Consider the following 18,326-nt stretch of genomic DNA (forward strand, 5'->3'; position numbering starts at 1 on the left):
GGGGTGAGAAGGATTATGGAGTGGAGAAAAAAATACCAACAAGACACTCTTGCTTGGTGCAGAAAAGAGCAAGAAAGAGCAATTTATTGAAAGAAGCCTTAAATAAGGCAATTTGTGCAAAACAAAATACAGATCATTGGTCAGAGAAGGAGACACTTCTTCTCTCTGTCTTTCTCAGGGATCTTGCAGGTGTTCATCTCTGTTACGATTCCTTGTCTTCTGTTTACAATAGAGAAAAAGCCTCCAGCCTGGGAAAAATCCTGATTTCATGACCTGAGAAAAATACTTAGAACTTGAGAAAAACGCCTAGTAAAATATGCCTAGGCCCTTCAGCAGTGTGCCCAGGGTCTGTTTGGAGAATGGTGGGAAGTGAAAAGGAGGGGCAGGCCCTGAGTGTGCCACGAGCAGCGGTGTTGACAGCGGCTGGCGGTGCCGGGAGCGCTCCGTGCCTGCGCGCACGCACCGGCCGCCTTGATGTGCCTGCCAGGGCATGGCAGGGATGCCTCGCTGCCTTTCTGGCTTTTCCCTTGGGCAGGACCTGGAGCAGAGCCCAACAGATAAGCTCGGCCACCCCTGGCAGCTCTCCCTCAGCTGTGTGTGAGGACACACAATGGTGCCCCTCGCTCGCTCGCTCGCTTGCCTAAAATAGGCTTTTGCTGCCTGTTCTGTCCGGCAAGGAGGGCACGAAAATAGACAGGAAAATTTCACGTGGTCCCAACCTCCTCATAGAGTTTCGTTGTGCTTGATTGTGATGTTCAGGTGTGAAATCTCACATTACTGAGATTTTCAAGTTACTGCTCTTGGTGGTAAGACTCGGCTGAGGAGACTGATGGGGAGTTTCTTGCAGGGTGAATCCAGGGGTTTCTATATCCATGTCATTCCCATTAAGGGATTCTCTGTGGAGGTGCAAGGCTGAGGGTGTTGGCTTTTTTTACCCCCTCCCTGGCTGGAGGAAGGCAGGGATGGTGCTGTGGAAGAGGAGGAAATGAGTGGCAGGCTGGTGGTGGTTGGTCTTGAGCTTTGGATGTGTCATGGGCAACCTGCAGGGTTTGATCCCATATTGCCTGGCAGGAAATAAAAGGATCTCTAATGTGAGCAAGGCAGAAGAGCACTTGAGAAGTCTCTGATTATTTTTCCCTTCCCTTTGTCATGTTCCAGTGGATTTGCTGCTATCCCTGAGTGATGTTGTAGCACTCCAGTGAGCATTTAAGGTACCAGCCCAGAACTGGGATGGCCATATCCATCCATCTCCCTGCCTGGATTAAATCTGAGCCATGTGTTGTTGGGATGAATGATGAATGAGGCTCTGGGCTTTCCAAAGTGCCACCTCCATACCCAGAACAGCTTTTTTTGAGAAGTCTGAAAGATCCTGCTCCAACAGATGTAATGAGATGTTTTTGCTTGTGTTGATAAAGCAACACTTGGTGCTCCTCCAGCTGGGTACGTGAGAGAGCTGTCAGCAAAGATTGATACACCTTGAGAATGATAAGAGGAACCAAGAGTTACTGCCTGATAAAAGCACAACAAGAATTTCTATTCCATTTCCATGTATCCATGAAGACAGGCTGCAGCTCTCCCTTCAGCATGTGCCTGCTATTGTTCAGGATTTTGGGTGTTTTTTGTCTCTCCTAAACTATTTCTTGCAACAGCAGATAAACCAAAACATGTTTTGTCCTCAATGAATATTTATGGGCTTCCAAATCTCCCCACATACTTCTGCATGTGTAATTAGGCTGGAAGTTGGGTAAGTGAGCGTTGGAGAAGTACAAATGTGAGAGCCTGAGGAAAATGCTTGATGTTTCTGGTTTATTTGGGTGCTTGCTTTTTAATAATAAATTGCACTTTTAGATGAAACAGCTTGTGTTTTCCAAAAGGCATGTCAAAAGCAGGAATAATTGGAGCTGTTGCAGCAGCAGACTTGTCTGGTTAAGTGATGCTTTTAATCACATGTGCAGCATCCAAGTGAAATCTGGGAGAAGTTGGGTGATGTAACCAAAGCTTCTGAACCACCTCATTTTGTTTAGGGGGAGATGAAGTCAATCCTTTCCTCATTTCTACAGCTCTGCTCCCACTTTGAGTTGGAGCCTTTGAACCCCAACTCAAATTTCTGTTTGATCAGCTATGATTTTGTTTAAAGCGGTTTTCTTCATGCAAAGGATAATTGTTTTTTTTTTCTGGAGCTGAACGTGAGTTGCACCCTCAACTTATTTTTGGGAGAGTGGCAGGGCTTGGATTGAAGGTGTGTGGCCAAGTCATGGGATTGCAGCAGCTCTTACAGGTTAGGATTTGGAAGGAGAGATCTGGAAAGGAAGCAAAACCCTCATCTGAGCAACTGTAACTTCTTCTTACATCTCTGTAGTTTTCCACAGCTTGACCTCTGGAAAAGTTTTGGTCTTCAGTGGGTTTTTTCCATGCTGCTGCTGTGATAGTTCGAATTAAAGCTGTTCATGTGTTTCATTTAGGTAGCAGCTCAGGCTGGGGGGGTTTTTGGAGAACTTAAGGAGAAGGATGCCAGGCTGGAAGTTTTCAAGGCCAGGTTGGTTGGGGCTTGGAGCAGCCTGGTCAAGTGGAAGATGACCTCGATGGTCTTTAAGGTCCCTTCCAACCCAAACCATTCCACCATTCTCTGCACAAAAAGTACCTGTGGGACAAATAATGCCATGGAGAGGCTGCCTCAGCTGCAAGGAGTGGGATTTTGGCAAATACAGCTTGGTTTGGTTTTGTTTTGTAGCTGATACCCAAAAAAAGCTTCATAGATACTCTAAGAAAATGTTATTGTTGGCACTTGGAGGTTTGAAGTGGGAATTTCCCGGGTTCCCCCATCCTGTGTACTCAGTGACATTTACTAGTCCCTAAACAGCAGTTTTCTTTCCCAAGAGCTGTGTTGCTTTCTCCTCAGATTTATGGAGGCAGCGTGGTGAGTTGACAGAACATTAATGTGCTCATCTTGGAGTTGCTGCCTGCAATCCCTTGGAACTGCCTGGCTGTTATTGTTGACTCCTTAACGAGGACAAGGAGGGTTTCCAAACGAGGGTGACTCATGAAACCGTAGCCTCAATCTATCAAACAACGATGCATTGGATTAAATGATTACTTCAAGGATTAGCAGTTAGATTTTTGGGGAGGTGGAGAGGGAGGGAGAGAAGGGAAGAGTAAAAATACATCAGAGTTACAAAAACCTGGCCAGAAAAAGCAGCAAGACACAATCCCTTAGTGATCAGATAATGCCAATCCTGCGCTGGGTTCACGCTTCCAAAATGGGAGATGTTGTAAAAATTGAACCTCTGCTTTTCTCTAGAGATCATCCCCTGCCAAGAGACTGATGCTTCACCTCTTCTGAGCCTCCTGTTTGGCTCCTGCTGCCTGTCAGGTACCTCTGATAGTAGCACTTTTCTGATGTGTTTTTTTTCTTTTTCCCTCTTTCCAGCTGAAAGCGAAGGTGCTGGCTGCGTGTTACTGCACACATCAAGGAAGGTAAGTAGAGCTGCTGTGTGTGTGACCAATTTGCTTTTTCCATCATCCAGAAGTACAGAAAAGGCTCATGAAACACACTGAGGGGCTGCTTGTCACTGCCCTGAGCAAAAGGCATTTAAATGCTTCTTCTCTTGAATTCCTCTCCCTTTGTTTAAACCTAAAAAGCTTCGTGCTGCTCATTCTCCAAACAATTTCTCTGTAATTCTGATTGTTCCACTGCTTTTTGTCCCAGACAATTCCTTGACATATTAATTCATCACTTTCTCTTCTGCAGCTGCCTCCACAGGGATCCAAGTGCTGTAGAGATCCTGGCTGCTGAGCTCCTCTGGAGCTGGAAGCAGAGACACCCAGCAGAGATGGCTGGGATTTGGTTCCTTCTTTATTCCAGTTAATCATTTGTCCTTCACGAGGTTCAGCAGGAGTGAAATTCCTGGAAACAAGCAGGCTGGGAGGAGGTTTAGGTGCTCACACTTAGTTTACACTTGATCCTGAGACTGTAACTCACTAATGATAAGGTGAAAGTGTAAAATAACTTGTACAGGCTTTGTTATTGCAAACCTTCAGCTGTGGAAGGGCACAGAAAGTACTCGGGGAGGAATTGGGTTGGTATTTTGATAACTTCCCTGTGAGGATGCTGAGGCTTCCCAGAGGAGCTGTGGCTGCCCCTGGACCCCTGGAAATGCTCAAGGCCAGGTTGGATGGGGCTTGGAACACCCTGGGCTGGTGAAGGTGCCCCTGCCTGTGGCAGGGGTGGCACTGGGTGATCTTTGATGTCCTTTCCAACCCAACTCACACTTTGATTCTATATTTAGTACCACGTGAACTTTTGTCTTTAGGGTTGTGAGGCTTGTGGAAGGAGTGGCTGTTGTCATGGGAGCTTGTAGCATCACTGATCCTGGTAAATCACAGCATCATTTAGGTTGGAAAAACCCTCAAAAGGTCACCAAATCCAACCATTCCCCAGCCCAAGGCCACCACTGACAGGTCCCCAAGTGCCACATCCACACAGCTTTTAAATCCCCCCAGGGATGGGCACTCCACCACAGCCCTGGGCAGCTGTGCCAGTGCCTGAGATCTTGGATTTCAGGCTTTGTTGCAGGTTGTAACTTGAGATTTTAGTTTGTGTAGCCTTGTAAGCTTTGGGGGCTTTTTAGGGAATCCCAGAGAGTTCTTTAATTCTACTTTGCTTTAGGCCTCTAAGGCAGCTCAAATCCTGAAAAGATATCTCAGAAGGCTGAATTAGTAGTGGGAGGAAAATGTGTGATAGCTTTAGAAACCTTTTCCTCAAGTTAACAAAAAATCCCCAAAGCAAAAATACACCAAAGAAAACACTACCCAAAAAAAAGCCACCACCACCAAAAAAATTTAAACATGGTTTGGTATAGAATCATGGAAAGTTAAAATAAGCAATTCCATGCTCAGGAATGAAAATGTCTTTATCCCTAATTTGTCTTGTCTAATCCCAGTGCCAAGGTTCTCAGTCATACACACTTGACTGAAAGTAACCTGAGAACTTAATCACTTAAAAGTGCAAATTCTAAGCCCAAATGCAGGATCTGCCTCTGATAAGAAATAGTTGGAAACTGCTAACTCATAAGTGTCTCTTCTGTTTTGTTTTTCCTTTTCAGGGCTGTAGGATTCTTGCTTTTTCTGGCCTACAGTTCATGCTTGAGCATTTTAGTGCTGTGGAGCCACAAATACCAGAGAGTTTTAGCAGGGCTTGAGAAAAAGATACTTTTGCCAGTTTTTCCCTCCGGGGAGGATGAGTGGAAATTTTGTGCTTCAGATGCAAAGGAAATTGGGACCTGACTCATGGAGGAGATGGCTCCAAGTGTCTGGAAGGGGGAATCAGCAGCAGAGAAGTGAGAATCTTGGTCTGGAGAAGTTTCTCTGTAGGTTGTGTCTGACTCTGGTTCTGGAAGGGCAGTTTGTGTCTCAGGCAAGTTGATATCTAGCAGGGCACTTGGTGGGCAGGAATAAAAATCTTCACACAGATGGAGCTTTTCAATCTCCATCACAGAGTGGTTCTGAGGGAATTGGCCCAAAGGACCAGTAGCCCAAGGCAGAGCTCTGCTCAAGAGAATGGGATTTTTTGGGGGTTTTTTGGACACCACAAAAATTTTGCTGGTGACTCCAAGTGGAGCAGCCAGCCAGGAGAGAGAACTTGCATTTTGAGCCTTATTGATGAATTAAAATGTGTGATTTTGGCCTGCCTGAAGTCAGGAGAGGCTGTTTCAGTGTTTTCCCTCTTTTTTGGCACAACAGCCTCGGCTCCTGTCACACTGCAACGTGGAGCTTTGCAATCAAGGATGCCCAGAGCTGTTCAAATGGCTCTTGGGTAGCTGGCTTGGGTTTCTTCCTAAGCAGTTTCCAGCATCAAGTTTCCAGCATCAAGTTTCCTGGTGTGACTTGACTATCCAGCTAAAAATATTAGTGAGGCAGCATTCATTAATCTCCCCTGAACCCAACAGGGGTCCTGGCTGGAACAGTTGTGCCTGAGCTGTTGCTGAGGCTTTGCTGTGCCAGTGCTTCCAGTAATTTGATTTTGGTGTGTCTCAGGGAGTGATGGATTTCTCTCCTTTCATGGTGGCTGCTTGCCTTGTGATGTTTAATGTGCATAAATCCTCCTTAAGCTCAGAGAGTAGATTTAGATTGGGTGTTTGAGATGCTCCCTTGTGAAGGTGGGGAGGCCCTGGCAGAGGCTGCTCAGAGAAGCTGTGGCTGCCCCTGGATCCCTGGAAGTGTTCAAAGCCAGGCTGGACAGGGCTTGGAACATCCTGGGCTAGTGGCAGGTGTCCCTGCCCATGGCAGGATGAGCTTTGAGTTCCTTTCCAGCACAAACCATTTCATGACTCTTAAATGCCTTCCTTAATCTTGGAAAGTGATAATAATGATAAATGTATGAGAAATATGAGTCTTCCCCCTATTTCCTATAAAGGACCAGGGAAATGAAACAGCAGTGAGGAATGCAAAGTTATTTTCCCAAGGCATTGCTTGAAGCCTGTGGCTCAGCTGGAGCTGAATCCTCCTGCCTTGCAGGGAGCTGCTGCTGGTGCTGTCAGGCTTAGCTCAGGATCAGCGTTGATGGAGATGAACTGGGGCCTTCCAGTACCCCAAGGGAGCTACAGGAAAGATGGGGAGAGATTATTTACAATAGTCTGGAGTGACAGGACAAGGGGAAATGGCTTCAGACTGAAAGAGGGTAGGTTTAGACTGGATATTAAGAAGAAATTTTTTATCATGAAGATGGTGAGGCTCTGCCCCACCCTGCAAGTGTCCAAGGCCAGGTTGGATGGTGCAGCCTGGGCTAGTAGAAGGTGTCCCATGCCCATGCAGGGGGTTGAAACAGAATAACCTTTCAGGTCCCTTCAACCCAAACCATTCCATGATTCTGTGACCTGGGCTGATAACCCACATGAATATCTTCGATTATTTTTTGACTGTGCCTCAACTTTCTCCTTCTGCTCTTCTGCTTCTGGTTGTTTCTCTCGTGCAGAAGTTGGTGACACAAAGCCCCCTTTGCTATCTTGTTGCAGGTGTGTGTTGATCTGCTCTCAATTTGAGGCAGACTCACTGTTTGCACTTCTGAGGTGGAGTTGGAGCTGTGTCACCATCTCCTCTCCTACGAGCAGATGGTTCCAAAGCCTTGGGGGTGGGAGCTGAAACACTTCAGAGAATCCTCCCTCTCAGGGATGCTGTGGAAAGAGTGATTGATGCAAAGTAAAACAGTGCTAATTGCAATGGATGTGTACTGACAACTTGATAGTTGCTGTGATAATTACAGTAATTAGGGAGATGTTAGCATTTTTTTGCCTGTGTCTATAAATGGAAAAGGTAAGAGAGAGTGTGCATGGAAGGAGAGGACCCATGAGTCAGGCTCTGGGGTGGCCCTGTATCCTGGGGGAAAAGTGGAATGGTCCTGGCTGTGGAGGCAGCTGGGGATCAGAATTGCCAAAGCAATTCAGTTTGTTTCTTCCTGAGCTCGAGGGGAGCTGAGAGGGTTTCAATGTCTCTTGACAATCTGGTTCTCAGCATCACAAATTCAGCCTGGCAGCTTTCCCATCAGAAGGAAGAGCCACAGAGCAGCTCAGTTGCCCTTCCTCCCTCAGTTTTAGGCTGTTGAGGAGAGGGCCAGGACTGCCAGCCCTCCTTGTCCAGGGCTCTGTGTGTGGATTTGCAAGGACTGTGCAATGGGAAAGAGGCATTTGTAGTTTGGTCACTCAATTCATCACCTTCCCAGCTGGCAGCTGCAGAAAGGAGCTAAGGTCCTGGAGCACACTGGGGCTCTCTCTTCCATCTCAGAGCCTGTAAGTCTGGGACAGCAGAAGGAACCAGCAGAGAACTGGGATAGTTTCAGCCTCTGCTCTGTTTTATTCATGATTGCCTCAAAGCTAAATCCACAAAGGAAGAAAACTTCCATGGAAGTGGAAAGAACAGAAATTTAGCAAATGTCAGAAAAGGTGATGGGCTGCATGGCATTCCCCACCTCCCACTTCAGGCTCCCCAACTGGGAGCACTGGGGACAGATGGTTCCCACTTTGAGGAAAACTGGGGTAACTTGGCACTGAGATTCATACTGGTAATTTTTTGTACTGCTGAGCTCAGTGTCCACTTCTCCCAAATAACTTTCCCATATTTTTTCAATCTTCCTGAACTACTTGAACCTAAAGAAGATTTAAAATGCTACCTTATGTATTTTTGCTTTTAGACCAACTTATCCTACTTTTTTCTAAGCTGAAAAAATGCCAACAGCCAACCACAAAAAAGCCTTTTTAAAAATTTACTCTGCTTTCTATATCAGGGTATAAATGGTACCTGGGCATTCACCTGTGGGCACACTGTTAGGATAAGCCTTGAAAATATAAACCTTCAATGCCTTAATGCATAAAATGCCTTTTCTCCTGATATCTGAATGACCAATAAAATCTTTAATGGGTTGATAACCTCAGCAAAACCTCTTGTGAAGGACTCGGATTCTCCTTTGCTGGTACTGTGTACAACTCTCTCATGCTGTCACCTTTTCTCACCACAGTACCTGAAATTAAAGAATTTTGAGGAGGAAGTCAGAGCCCAACGAGACCTGGATGGTTTCTTGGCCAGAGCCAGCATCATCCTGGATGAAACAGCCACGTCCCTGGACGATGTTCTGCGGGAGATGCTGAAGCACTTTGCCGAGGATCCCGAGAACATGGAGCCCAGCTGCAACTTCGAAAAAATCATGAACACTTTATTCACAGATTCAGGGACGCCACGGGAAGGGAATGGTAATCAGCTCTTGGTTTGCTCTGCCTGCTGGGCTGCTCTTCATTTGCCATCCTTGCTGTGGTGGGGTGCTGGACACTCACTGTGTGGTCCCCAGGCTTGCACGTTGCATGTGACACCGTGGGTTGATTTGTTTTTTTTTAATTTCCGTGTCATTCAGATTGAAGGGCCTCATTTCTCCAGGGTTTTTGTGTTTTGGTGGAGTCTTGCCCTTGTTTCATTAAAATCACCTGTTTGGTGCTTTGGGGTGAGGAGTCAGCAGCACTGGGGTGTCTTGTCTGCTTGGACCCTTTTGTTTTGCTTGTCCTCAGACAATGCTTTTCAGCCAAGAGACTCTTGCTGGTGTCTCGTTAGCAATGGCTCCTTTGCCTTGTGATTCTCCACTTGAATTCACACAGGCTGGGTAATTTTGCCTGCTTTGGATGAATAATTGGGGAGGGTTAATTCTTTTTGTCACTCCCAACTCACTGGAGGGAGATGGGAGACACTTGATTTTCCTCCAGAAGCTCAACCAGGGCAGCCCTAGCCAAGGTTGTTGGCTCTGGTGTCACCTTAAGCTATCAACAAATGTTGTAGTGTAGTCTAAAACCACTGCCTTGTAGCCCAAGATGTGAAGAAGCTTAACTGAGCATTGTTTCTCTGTAGGCACCCATGATGTTTCAGAGTCAACAGGAATGAATGTACAAACAGGTCCATCGCACCTCAAATGTAACTGTCACAGCCTGAGTGAATTTGTTTAACAGATATGTCAAGTCCTGAGCATGTAGTAAGCATGTTCATGCTTTGGTTACTTCTTGCTACCTGTCTTAGAGCTTCGCATTTGTAACCCCTTTAATTTAGGCTTTCTGCCAATAAAGAGCAAAAAGTAAGTAGTGCCATAAAATAGTGTGAGAGCAGTAGCTGGGAAGAGGGGGAGAGAGGGCAGGGGATTGGGAAGGTGACAGCCCTCCCAGCCCTGTCTATGTGTGTGTGGTGGATAATGCTAATCTAATAACCCAGTACTGCAGTAGGATGATGTTGGGAGGAGAAAGCAGCTGCCTTTCTAAGCTGTGAATAGTTTAAGGACACAGTTCAAAAGCAGCAGGACAAATGTTTCCATCTCTGTCTGTCAGCCCCCACCCCTGCATCAGTCCACTGGGCAGATAGGAATGCTTGGGATCAGTAGTCAGCTTCCATTTAGAAGGAAATGTTATTTACAGCTGCAGAAGAAATGAGGACAGCCTGTGATGTTTCCCTCTCTTCTCTTCCCAGTTCACCTCTTATCAGACACAATTCAAGGGGTCACAGCCACAGTCACAGGGGTGCAGTATCAGCAGTCCTGGCTCTGTATCATGTAAGTACCTGGGTTGGATGAGCAAAATCACTGACCCCCCAACCTTTTCCTGCTGCTGGGAGGAACAGAGGTTCAGAATGTGCCCTTTTGAGTTAAGATGGTGCTGTTTGTTCTGTCCATCCTGTGGGATCTGTCTCTCTCTGGGCTGCTCCTCTTTGCAAACACATGCAGTAGGTGACCACAGCCACTCCAGGGCATCCAGCTCTTGGATGTTACAGAAATCTGCTGTTAACAAGCTAAGAATGCTGAAAAAATGAGCCAGAAAATGCTAATTACTGAGAAATGCTAATAAAGGAACTTCTCAAAGGGACAAGCAAACTGGTTCATGGACTGCTTTGGCTGCCAAAGTCTGGGAGCCTGGACCAAAAGATTTCTTAGGTCCTTTGATGGAACCATCCAAACTTTGTAGCTGAAAATTGAAGTCAGACATTCCACGCCATTTAGACACTGATTACTTTGTCTGGCAATTAATTTGGACACTGATTAATTGTCAACACTGTTAAAAATTGGAGGAGCAGGCCCTTAAGACACTAAGAACTCTGTCACCTGGGATTTATGAGATGTGGTGGCTTCACCCCAGCTTGCACTTGACCAGAACTGGGGTTTGAAGTCATTGTCTCCCAGTCAGGCCTGTGGGGTGAGCCAGGCTGTCCCTTCACAGGGGACAGGCCAGAACCTGAGTCCCTGAGCCAACCAAAGCAGTGCCTTTTTGACTCTGTTGCTTTATTTGCCTTTTTGACTCTGTTGCTTTATTCCTGTGCAGTCTGGAAGTCGAGTTGTCAAGAAATATGTTAATTCTCAGAGAAATGACTGGGATATGTGGGATAGGTGCCTAAAGGCATGCACATATTTTAGCCTTCACAGCCAGTTTGCTGGGACAACTGTCACAATAGTTTTCCTTCTGCTTGCACTTCTGCTCCTGCCCTCTGCTTATGGCTGGAGAAAATGGAGAGAAATAGAGGACTTTAAAAAAAAAAAATTAAAAAGGATTCAACAACAACAAACAAGGAAAAATCTCCCACTTGTTTTTAATCTCTTATGAAAGAAAAGGATGTGATCTCAATGTGAAAAAGAATTGATTGCATAGCAGGGCTGTGGCCTGAGAAAGAAAGAGAGCTGGATGGTATTTTGTGCTTTGTCTGCTGTGTTTTTACACCTGGCACATACAAAGCAGGACCACAAAGAAGAAAATGAGTTTATGAAGTAAAATGGTGTCAACCAAATGGGCAGTTTTCTCCACTTTGGATGCCACAGGAAGGGTAACAGCAGTAAGGATTTGTAGGTGATGCAGAGATGGAAGTTTCTCCTGTGGGATGAGGCAGCTCTGTGGAGGGTTTTGGGGAGTGTTGCCTTAACACCAAAGCATTTTAAAGGTCATGATACAAATGCTGTGATTACATACATGAGGCTGGAAAGGGTGGGTTCAGCCTGTTAGGAAAGTGAGCCAGAGCTTTAAATGCATCCATGTGAGTAATCCTGGCTTCCATGACAAAAGATGATTTGAAAAATAAGCTCACAGCCTGAAGGTGTCTTGTGCAAAACTTTCCTTGTTTCTTCCTTTTGTTGCTCTGAAGAGGGAGAAGAAAGTGGTGGGAAAGCAATGATGAGTTATTAACTATAATTATCTAATTATTGCACTGTATTTCTGCTGGATTTATTGTGCAACAGATTGTGAACCATATTTTTAGATCTTACATTTTTCTTGAAGTCAGATTGCAAAACAGCTTCCAAACCTCTGAAGTAAAAGGAATTTGTTGATGAAAAAATTTTCCATATGAGTGGGAAGAACCTTTAAGATATCTGCTATTCTTTTTCCTTGCATTTGGTCTATACTCTTTGCTAAATTTTAAATTAGCAAAATTGCTGGGTTGATGTACCTTAACCAACTTTTAATAGCTGGTAGATGAGAATTGAGTATCATGACAAGATGATATTAATGAGGAAGAACAGCTCAGAGATGATGTTTTGGTGGTGTTGCTGTTGCATAGATGATGAGGGGAAATATTAACAACTGAAATTACTTTGGGGTGAGAAAGGAAGGAATTTTGTGGGATATTCACTGAGTTGTGCAGAGCCTGGCTGCAAAAGAATGTTTCTAATGGAGACAAATATGTGTTTCCCTCTCCTTTGTTCTGGATGAAAGGCTCTGATTTCTTACCTGATTTCTCTCAGTCAGTAGAGCAGTGGGGAAAGTCTGGGATTGAAATAGATGTTCTGCTTCTGTTGGATTTGGTGCTCTCCTGATGATTTCAGGTCTAGGGACGCTCCAGCAAGGTCAGACATCCCATATGGATCTGGCCTTCAGCCACAGGGCAGAACAAACCCTTGAAGGATTGAAGATCTCAAGGTTTCAGTGTTCCAGTGAAGTTCAGGAAAACAACTGAAATTTGAGTCACTGCAGGCTTTGGGGCTGGTTTTGTCAGGAGTGACCAAAACCTGATCTTGCTGAGGCCACACCAGGATCCATCAGCTTATGGAAAACTTGGGATTCTTCTGTTAAAATGAGAGCTGAGAGTATTAAAGCCTTTCACGGCCCAGTGACCAGCAGGGTCCAGCTCTGGAAGAATAAAGGTTTTTATTTGTGTGCACAGTCATTTCCTAACTAGAAAGCAAATCTTGAGATTTACAGATGAGCTTTATCAGCCCAGCACAAGATCTCATACCTTTGAAACCATGGCCACAACTCTTTTTTCCTCCTACAGGAAGACCCAAACTGGCTCAGAGATCTCCTGCTGCTTCCCTGGTTGTTTCCTTGGAGAACCTGGGATGAGGGATGGTCCTGTCCCAGAATGGGGAGTGCTGGACAGTTTTCCTCAGTTATTTAAGTGGGGAAGCTCAGCTGCTGGCAGGAGCTGAAACAGGCAGAGGTGCTGCCAGGAGGGTGTTTGGAGCTCCCCTGACCCACCCAGACCTGCCATGATCCCAGCACAGAGGGGTAAACTGGGTGCTTTCCATGTCTGCACTGGAAAAAATGGCCAAGAAGCTCCAGTGGGAGCTGCTGGTTTTGGTGTTGCAGTTTTGTGCCTCAAAAAGGCCAAAAAACTCCTCCTTACCCCATGAAAAAGTGACTCTATCACAAGTCTTATCACACCCCATTCCTTATTTCTTGCCTGCAAATGAAGATGAAAATGCCTGGTTTTTAATTTTCCCCTCTTGGAATGAAGGATATATGATTTTTAAATGGCTTAACTGGGTGCTGGTGGAATTTTCTCCCTCATGTCCTGCTAGGAGAAATATCAGCTGGGTGGGTTATGGAATAAATACCCCTGAGCTGATGGGGCTCCCCAGGCATCCCAGCTTCCAGGCTGTATTCTCCTTGCCAGCAGATTGATACAGCTGCTGATTTCCAGAGCTGAATCCTTAGAAAAACATGAAATCAAGTCTGCATGGAGTAGTTCTAGAGCTGTTTCTTCTAAAACATGTGGACTGGGCATTAAACTGATTTCCTAGAGCTGTTTTAACAGGCAGGCAGAGGGGAAAAAAGTCTCTCTGCAAGCAAAGAGTGATTCAGTGGTTTGTGTGCTCTGTGTTGCTGTAGAATTTCTGCTTTTGATGTAACCTGTCGTGGCAGTGACTCCTGTGGAGGAGTCTAACTCAGAAAAACCCAAGTGGCCTCTCAGAAATAGGTATTGTGAGATGATAGTGGATAACCTGTTGAGATAATCCAGATTTGAGGAGGAAGATCCCAAATTTAATATATTACTGTGTGAAAGATGTGACTGATGTCACTCCCAACAGAAGTGATCCAAGTCCGTTTTGTGTGTTCAAGGATTTTTCCAGACCCAGAGATCTGTGGGTTTCTAGAAAAGTCACATTGTCTCTGATTCAGCTGTTGAATAGATTTCAAATAGAGATGCTTCAGTTGCTGTCTCTTCCTCAGAGTAGGAAAATTAAAACACTTGGACTGCTTAAAACAAATATTTTCATTTAGCAGAATGATTACAAGATTTGGAGCCTTGTAAGCAAGAGCCTCTTCTCCAGAATTTACAATCATCATCTCTCAAGAGTTCTTTGGGCTCAGAGAACTATATAATTTTTTAAGGGTCTCTCCACCCTTCTTGGGTTTTCTCAGATTATGCTGGAGAGCTGAAGCTCTTGCAGGTGCTGATTTATGAAAAGAAAACCTCAGATTCAAGCTCTGCATTAGGAATTTGCATGCTGAAAAAGAAAGATGGCTTGTTTTGCTCCCTGCAGGGTCTGTACAGGGATGGGATGTCTCCTTACAGAATCATGAAGGTTGGGAAAGTCCAACCATTAATGCAGCACCATTGTGTTCACCCCTAAACCATCTCCCAAGTGCCACAGCCAAAATCTGGCAAGTGTGCTGTGAATTCAGAAAACCAATGAATTTTCTTTTAAGAAAAAAGTGTGCTGGCCATCCCAGGTGGTGCTGGAGGGCCCCTGCAGGTGCTGTGTGATGGAAAGGAGTTCTCAAGATGCACTGGCCTGGAGGAAATCCTTCCCCTGGAGGGTGTGAGTCTTCCTGGAGCCCAGCAAGGTGCAATTCCCAAGCCAGAGGGACTTCCAGCCTGGAGTGGGGATGTTGTGGCTGAGGCAAGTGCCAAGCTCTGGGTGAGCTGCCTGGCCTGGCCACAGCTTCATTCCTCACTTGCAGATCCTCCTTTCTCAAAGCTGCTGCCTGGAGCTGCTCAGCAAAGGAAGATTTATTGGCAGTGGTTGGGAACAAGAAGTGTCCTTGTTGTTCTGTGTGGGGACAGGAAAAGGCTGGCTGGCTGATTACCTCTGCTGGGCACTTTTTCATACTGCAAGGGATAATTTGTTTCTGAATTAACTTCCTTTCTTGCCCTTTTAAAAGAGGGTTTCTGTTTCTCTTAGGTCTCCATAATTTGACCCTTTTTATCATTTGGTTGAGCAATGTGTTATTACTCTGATAACATCTTGGGTGTGGGGCAGACCTGGGGCACGTGGGATTCTGTGGATCTGGGATTTTGGTGGAGCACTGCCAGTTCTCACCATCCCAGTGCCACCCTCAGCACCACCAGAGGCAGAGAGGAGCCCAGGGAAGCAGAATTTGTGCTGTAATTTAAATGCCCTTTTTTACCAGCTCAATTATTGGGGGATCAAGATAAAACTGCTGAGAACACAACCTGGCATCTCATTATATCATAGTCCAGCATTTCCTGGGGTGACTAATACTGGGTGAAAATAGATTTTTCAGCTTTCTAGCCAAACCAAGGGAGAATCAAATGTAGCTCAGCTCAAACCAAAAAGGAACTTGAAAGCTTTGACCAAACCAGACTTGATTTAGAGTCAGCTGAAAATGTCTTGCTAATTCTCAGTTTTTTAGGGCTTTGGGTATTTATCCTCCAGCTTTTTTTGCTTTTTTTTTTTTTTTTTCCTTAGTGGGAATTTGTTTAAGTGCTGCTTAAAAAAAAAAAAAAAGTTGTTTCATTTGGAAAATGAGTTTCTTCTTGGCTTGAGCCATGTTGACTTTTACCTGGGGTCTTGCTTGACTTGGGGTTTCTCCATGTGAACCAAAGAACTTTTTTTTGTGTGTCTTCTAGAAATATTTGCACAAGTCTAGTTGGGACTGCAGTTTTGGTTTGTATTGTATTTGTATCTGGATTCTGGAATTAAAACAAAAGTGAGAGCTGTAAGTGCTACACCAGGGAATAGGATTTGAGTCAGCTGAATAATGGCTTAAATTTGAAGAAAAGCTTGAGCTGCTGAATGATGCATGGGCAGGAGTGACTTGGCCTTGCACTGGAGTATTGAAACATCATTTTTTTTCCCCAAATGAATGGATATAACAGAGGGAGAACAGACTCAGATGAGGCTGCATTCTGTTTCTCCCCTGCATGCAGCCAGGCTCAGGTACATCCCATCCATCCTCTCTGTGGCACCTGTTGAAATCTGGTTTTAATCAGGTTTGTCCTCACTAAATCAGCTCCAGCCTGATTGGTAAAAATGTTATTGATCTAAGTTATTTGTCCATTGATCTAAGTGTTGGAAATTCTTAATTTTATTGGTGTGATATTGGGATTTAGATCCATGTGTCAGTGTCCACAGAACTCTTTACAGAGGAGCTGGAGGAGACTCTCAGAAGTGTGAGAAACCTCAGACTTGGATAAAAGTATTTCAGATAAAAAGGGTTGATAATGACAATGAATTTCTTGGTGTCTTGTAAATGTGCTCCATGTGAAATCTTCCAGAATCTTTCAGGATCCTCTTTTTGCCCAGTCCCTCAGCTCAAGGAAACAGTGAACTCCTGACTAAGAGAAACACAAATTTTTGGTGGCTGCCAGGAGAGAGACCCAATAGCAGAGCTCACTTTTTTACAATCCTGTTTTCCCCTCCAGAACTCTTGAGCAGAAATGGGATTGTGGCACTGCTGGCAGGACTCCTGTCTCTGGAAAACACAGCCCTGGAGACAATTCATGGAGCTGAAACATAACCCTGTGGCTCCAGGGAGAAAGAAAACTCCAGAACATGTGGCTTGCTTCATGATTGTGCTTTATAATGGTCTTTTCCAAATTGCTTTGTACTTCAGTGGTTTCTTGCTTGGTCAGGTCCTGCCTGGAGCTCGTGGCAGGGCAGGGGTGATGTCTGGGAGATGTTGGTACAGCTCTGTGAGCTGCAGGTAGCTGATACCTTCTTCTGGCCATGCCTGGGATAGAAATGATGTCCAAAATGTCCAGCAAATCTTCCTTTTAAAGCAGATGACTCGATGGGCTCAGCAGCTGAGGTATGGAAATGCTGAGAGCTGAGCTCAGAATTAATGCTGATGCTGCAGTAATCATTCACTGCTGCTGAGCAGGTGGGTGAAGGTGAGAGAACTGAAGGTGTTGGGCCACTTGAAGGTTCTCCAGTTGGTCCAAATCCCAGAGTTCATGTCCCCTCTGGCTTGTTGAGCTGTAACACAAGGAGACTTGTCTGCTGTCCAGCCACAGCTGGACTGCAAGCAGGAGCTTGGCTTTGGTTGTGAAAACAAGTGTAGCTTGCACTCTATTTTCAATTACTTCAAAAGATGTTTATTCCTCACCTTTGGACCTGCCTTGATCTCTGTCTCTCTTTCAAAGCTGATTCAAGTACAAAAAGAACAAGAGGCTGTGGGGAAGGGAAGTTAGGAAATGAATGAAACAGTGTCATCTTTCTCATGCCCTGTATTGTTCTAATTAAACTGGTTGGTTGCTCTCAGAGTGCCTCTTTGAGATTAATTTATAGAAGCAGGCTGCTTTCAGTCTGAGATCAGGAAGTCAGACTCAGTAAGAAAATACTTCATGGTGTGATTTTTATTTTTATTTTTTAAATGCAAATAGTGAAGAACTTGATAGAAAATACAACGTGATGCTGGCTAGGACATCTCCAGCCAAAGACCTTGTTAATGGAACAGCCCTCAGGGTGCATGGGGGTGAGAATACATCTTAAAAGGAAGGAAATAGGATGGGATTGTGGAAGAGACATTAGAGAAATAAATCCTCCTATTGGAGGACTGTGAAGGTGCTTGTTCAATGAACAAAAGGGAGCAAGCAGCTGAAATAACTTTAAACCAGGTAAAAGGAGGGGAAAATCACTGTGAGGTAGGAAAACACTTCCATACCTCTTCCAGGTGTCCATGTGCATTTTTCACCAGTGGTTTTACAGAAGGGTTGGGAAGTGGTTGGTGGCTCTAAAGGGAGCAGGAGAGCTGCATGCCAGGCTGGCATTACCCACCTGCTGCCCCTGCACCAAGCCCCCAAATTTCCCAGCAGGAAAAGTGGCAGCTAAGCAGGATCCAGCTCTGTTTTAATATCCCAGGGTGGAGACAGACCTGGTTTTCCACAGCCTCTGGAGATGATCCCTCTGCTTATTCCACACAACTTTTTTTGCTAGTCTTGGTTCTGGGAGTCAAACATCCATCCCATTCCCTGGATCCCAGCCAAGGATTTCCCTCCAAGCACTAATCCTGTCTCTGCATCTTGAGTAGGGAGGTCAGCCTGCTTTCTTTAACACTTGGGAGCCTGAAAGGGGAAAACAACAGCTGGGAGCAAATGGGGAAAGATATTACAACAGAGAGGTCTGCCTGAGGCAGAAGTGGGAATATATTGGCTTGGCATTTTGCCTCTGTGTTTCCAGAAGCACTTTGGGAGATGAGGTGAAATGAAGTGAAATCTGCTTTCCAATAATGCAGGTGTTTTTTTAATAAGAGGCTTTTTTTTTTTTGTGTGTGTGTGTAGAAGCTTCTGTAGCTCTGCAAGCACTCAGTGTGTTGTGCTCTCTGTCATTTGTTTTCTTGGCTGTTAAAAAGCAGCTGGAG

General features: G+C 45.2%; 1 protein-coding gene across 13 annotated transcripts in view; it reads left to right on the forward strand.

The window, feature by feature from the left end:
* SLC4A11 (solute carrier family 4 member 11) overlaps positions 1 to 18,326 on the forward strand; it is a 94,389-nt gene that overhangs the window by 34,847 nt on the left and 41,216 nt on the right. For 10 of the 13 annotated variants that reach the window (XR_013774460.1, XR_013774461.1, XR_013774462.1 and 7 more), the window contains exons 4-6: positions 3,428 to 3,474; positions 8,507 to 8,738; positions 9,988 to 10,069. Coding sequence is in view for 7 of the 13 variants with exons in the window: in XM_079307290.1 (XP_079163416.1) it covers positions 3,428 to 3,474; positions 8,507 to 8,738; positions 9,988 to 10,069 (361 nt within the window). In the remaining 6 variants the exon portion in view is untranslated. Of the gene's footprint in view, positions 1 to 3,427; positions 3,475 to 8,506; positions 8,739 to 9,381; positions 9,445 to 9,987; positions 10,070 to 18,326 lie in introns of all 13 variants that reach the window. The other 3 variants (XM_079307287.1, XM_079307284.1, XM_079307289.1) reach the window with 1 other exon arrangement.

The sequence above is a fragment of the Erithacus rubecula genome (genome assembly GCF_903797595.1).
Source record: "Erithacus rubecula genome assembly, chromosome: 5".
Lineage (NCBI taxonomy): Eukaryota > Metazoa > Chordata > Aves > Passeriformes > Muscicapidae > Erithacus > Erithacus rubecula.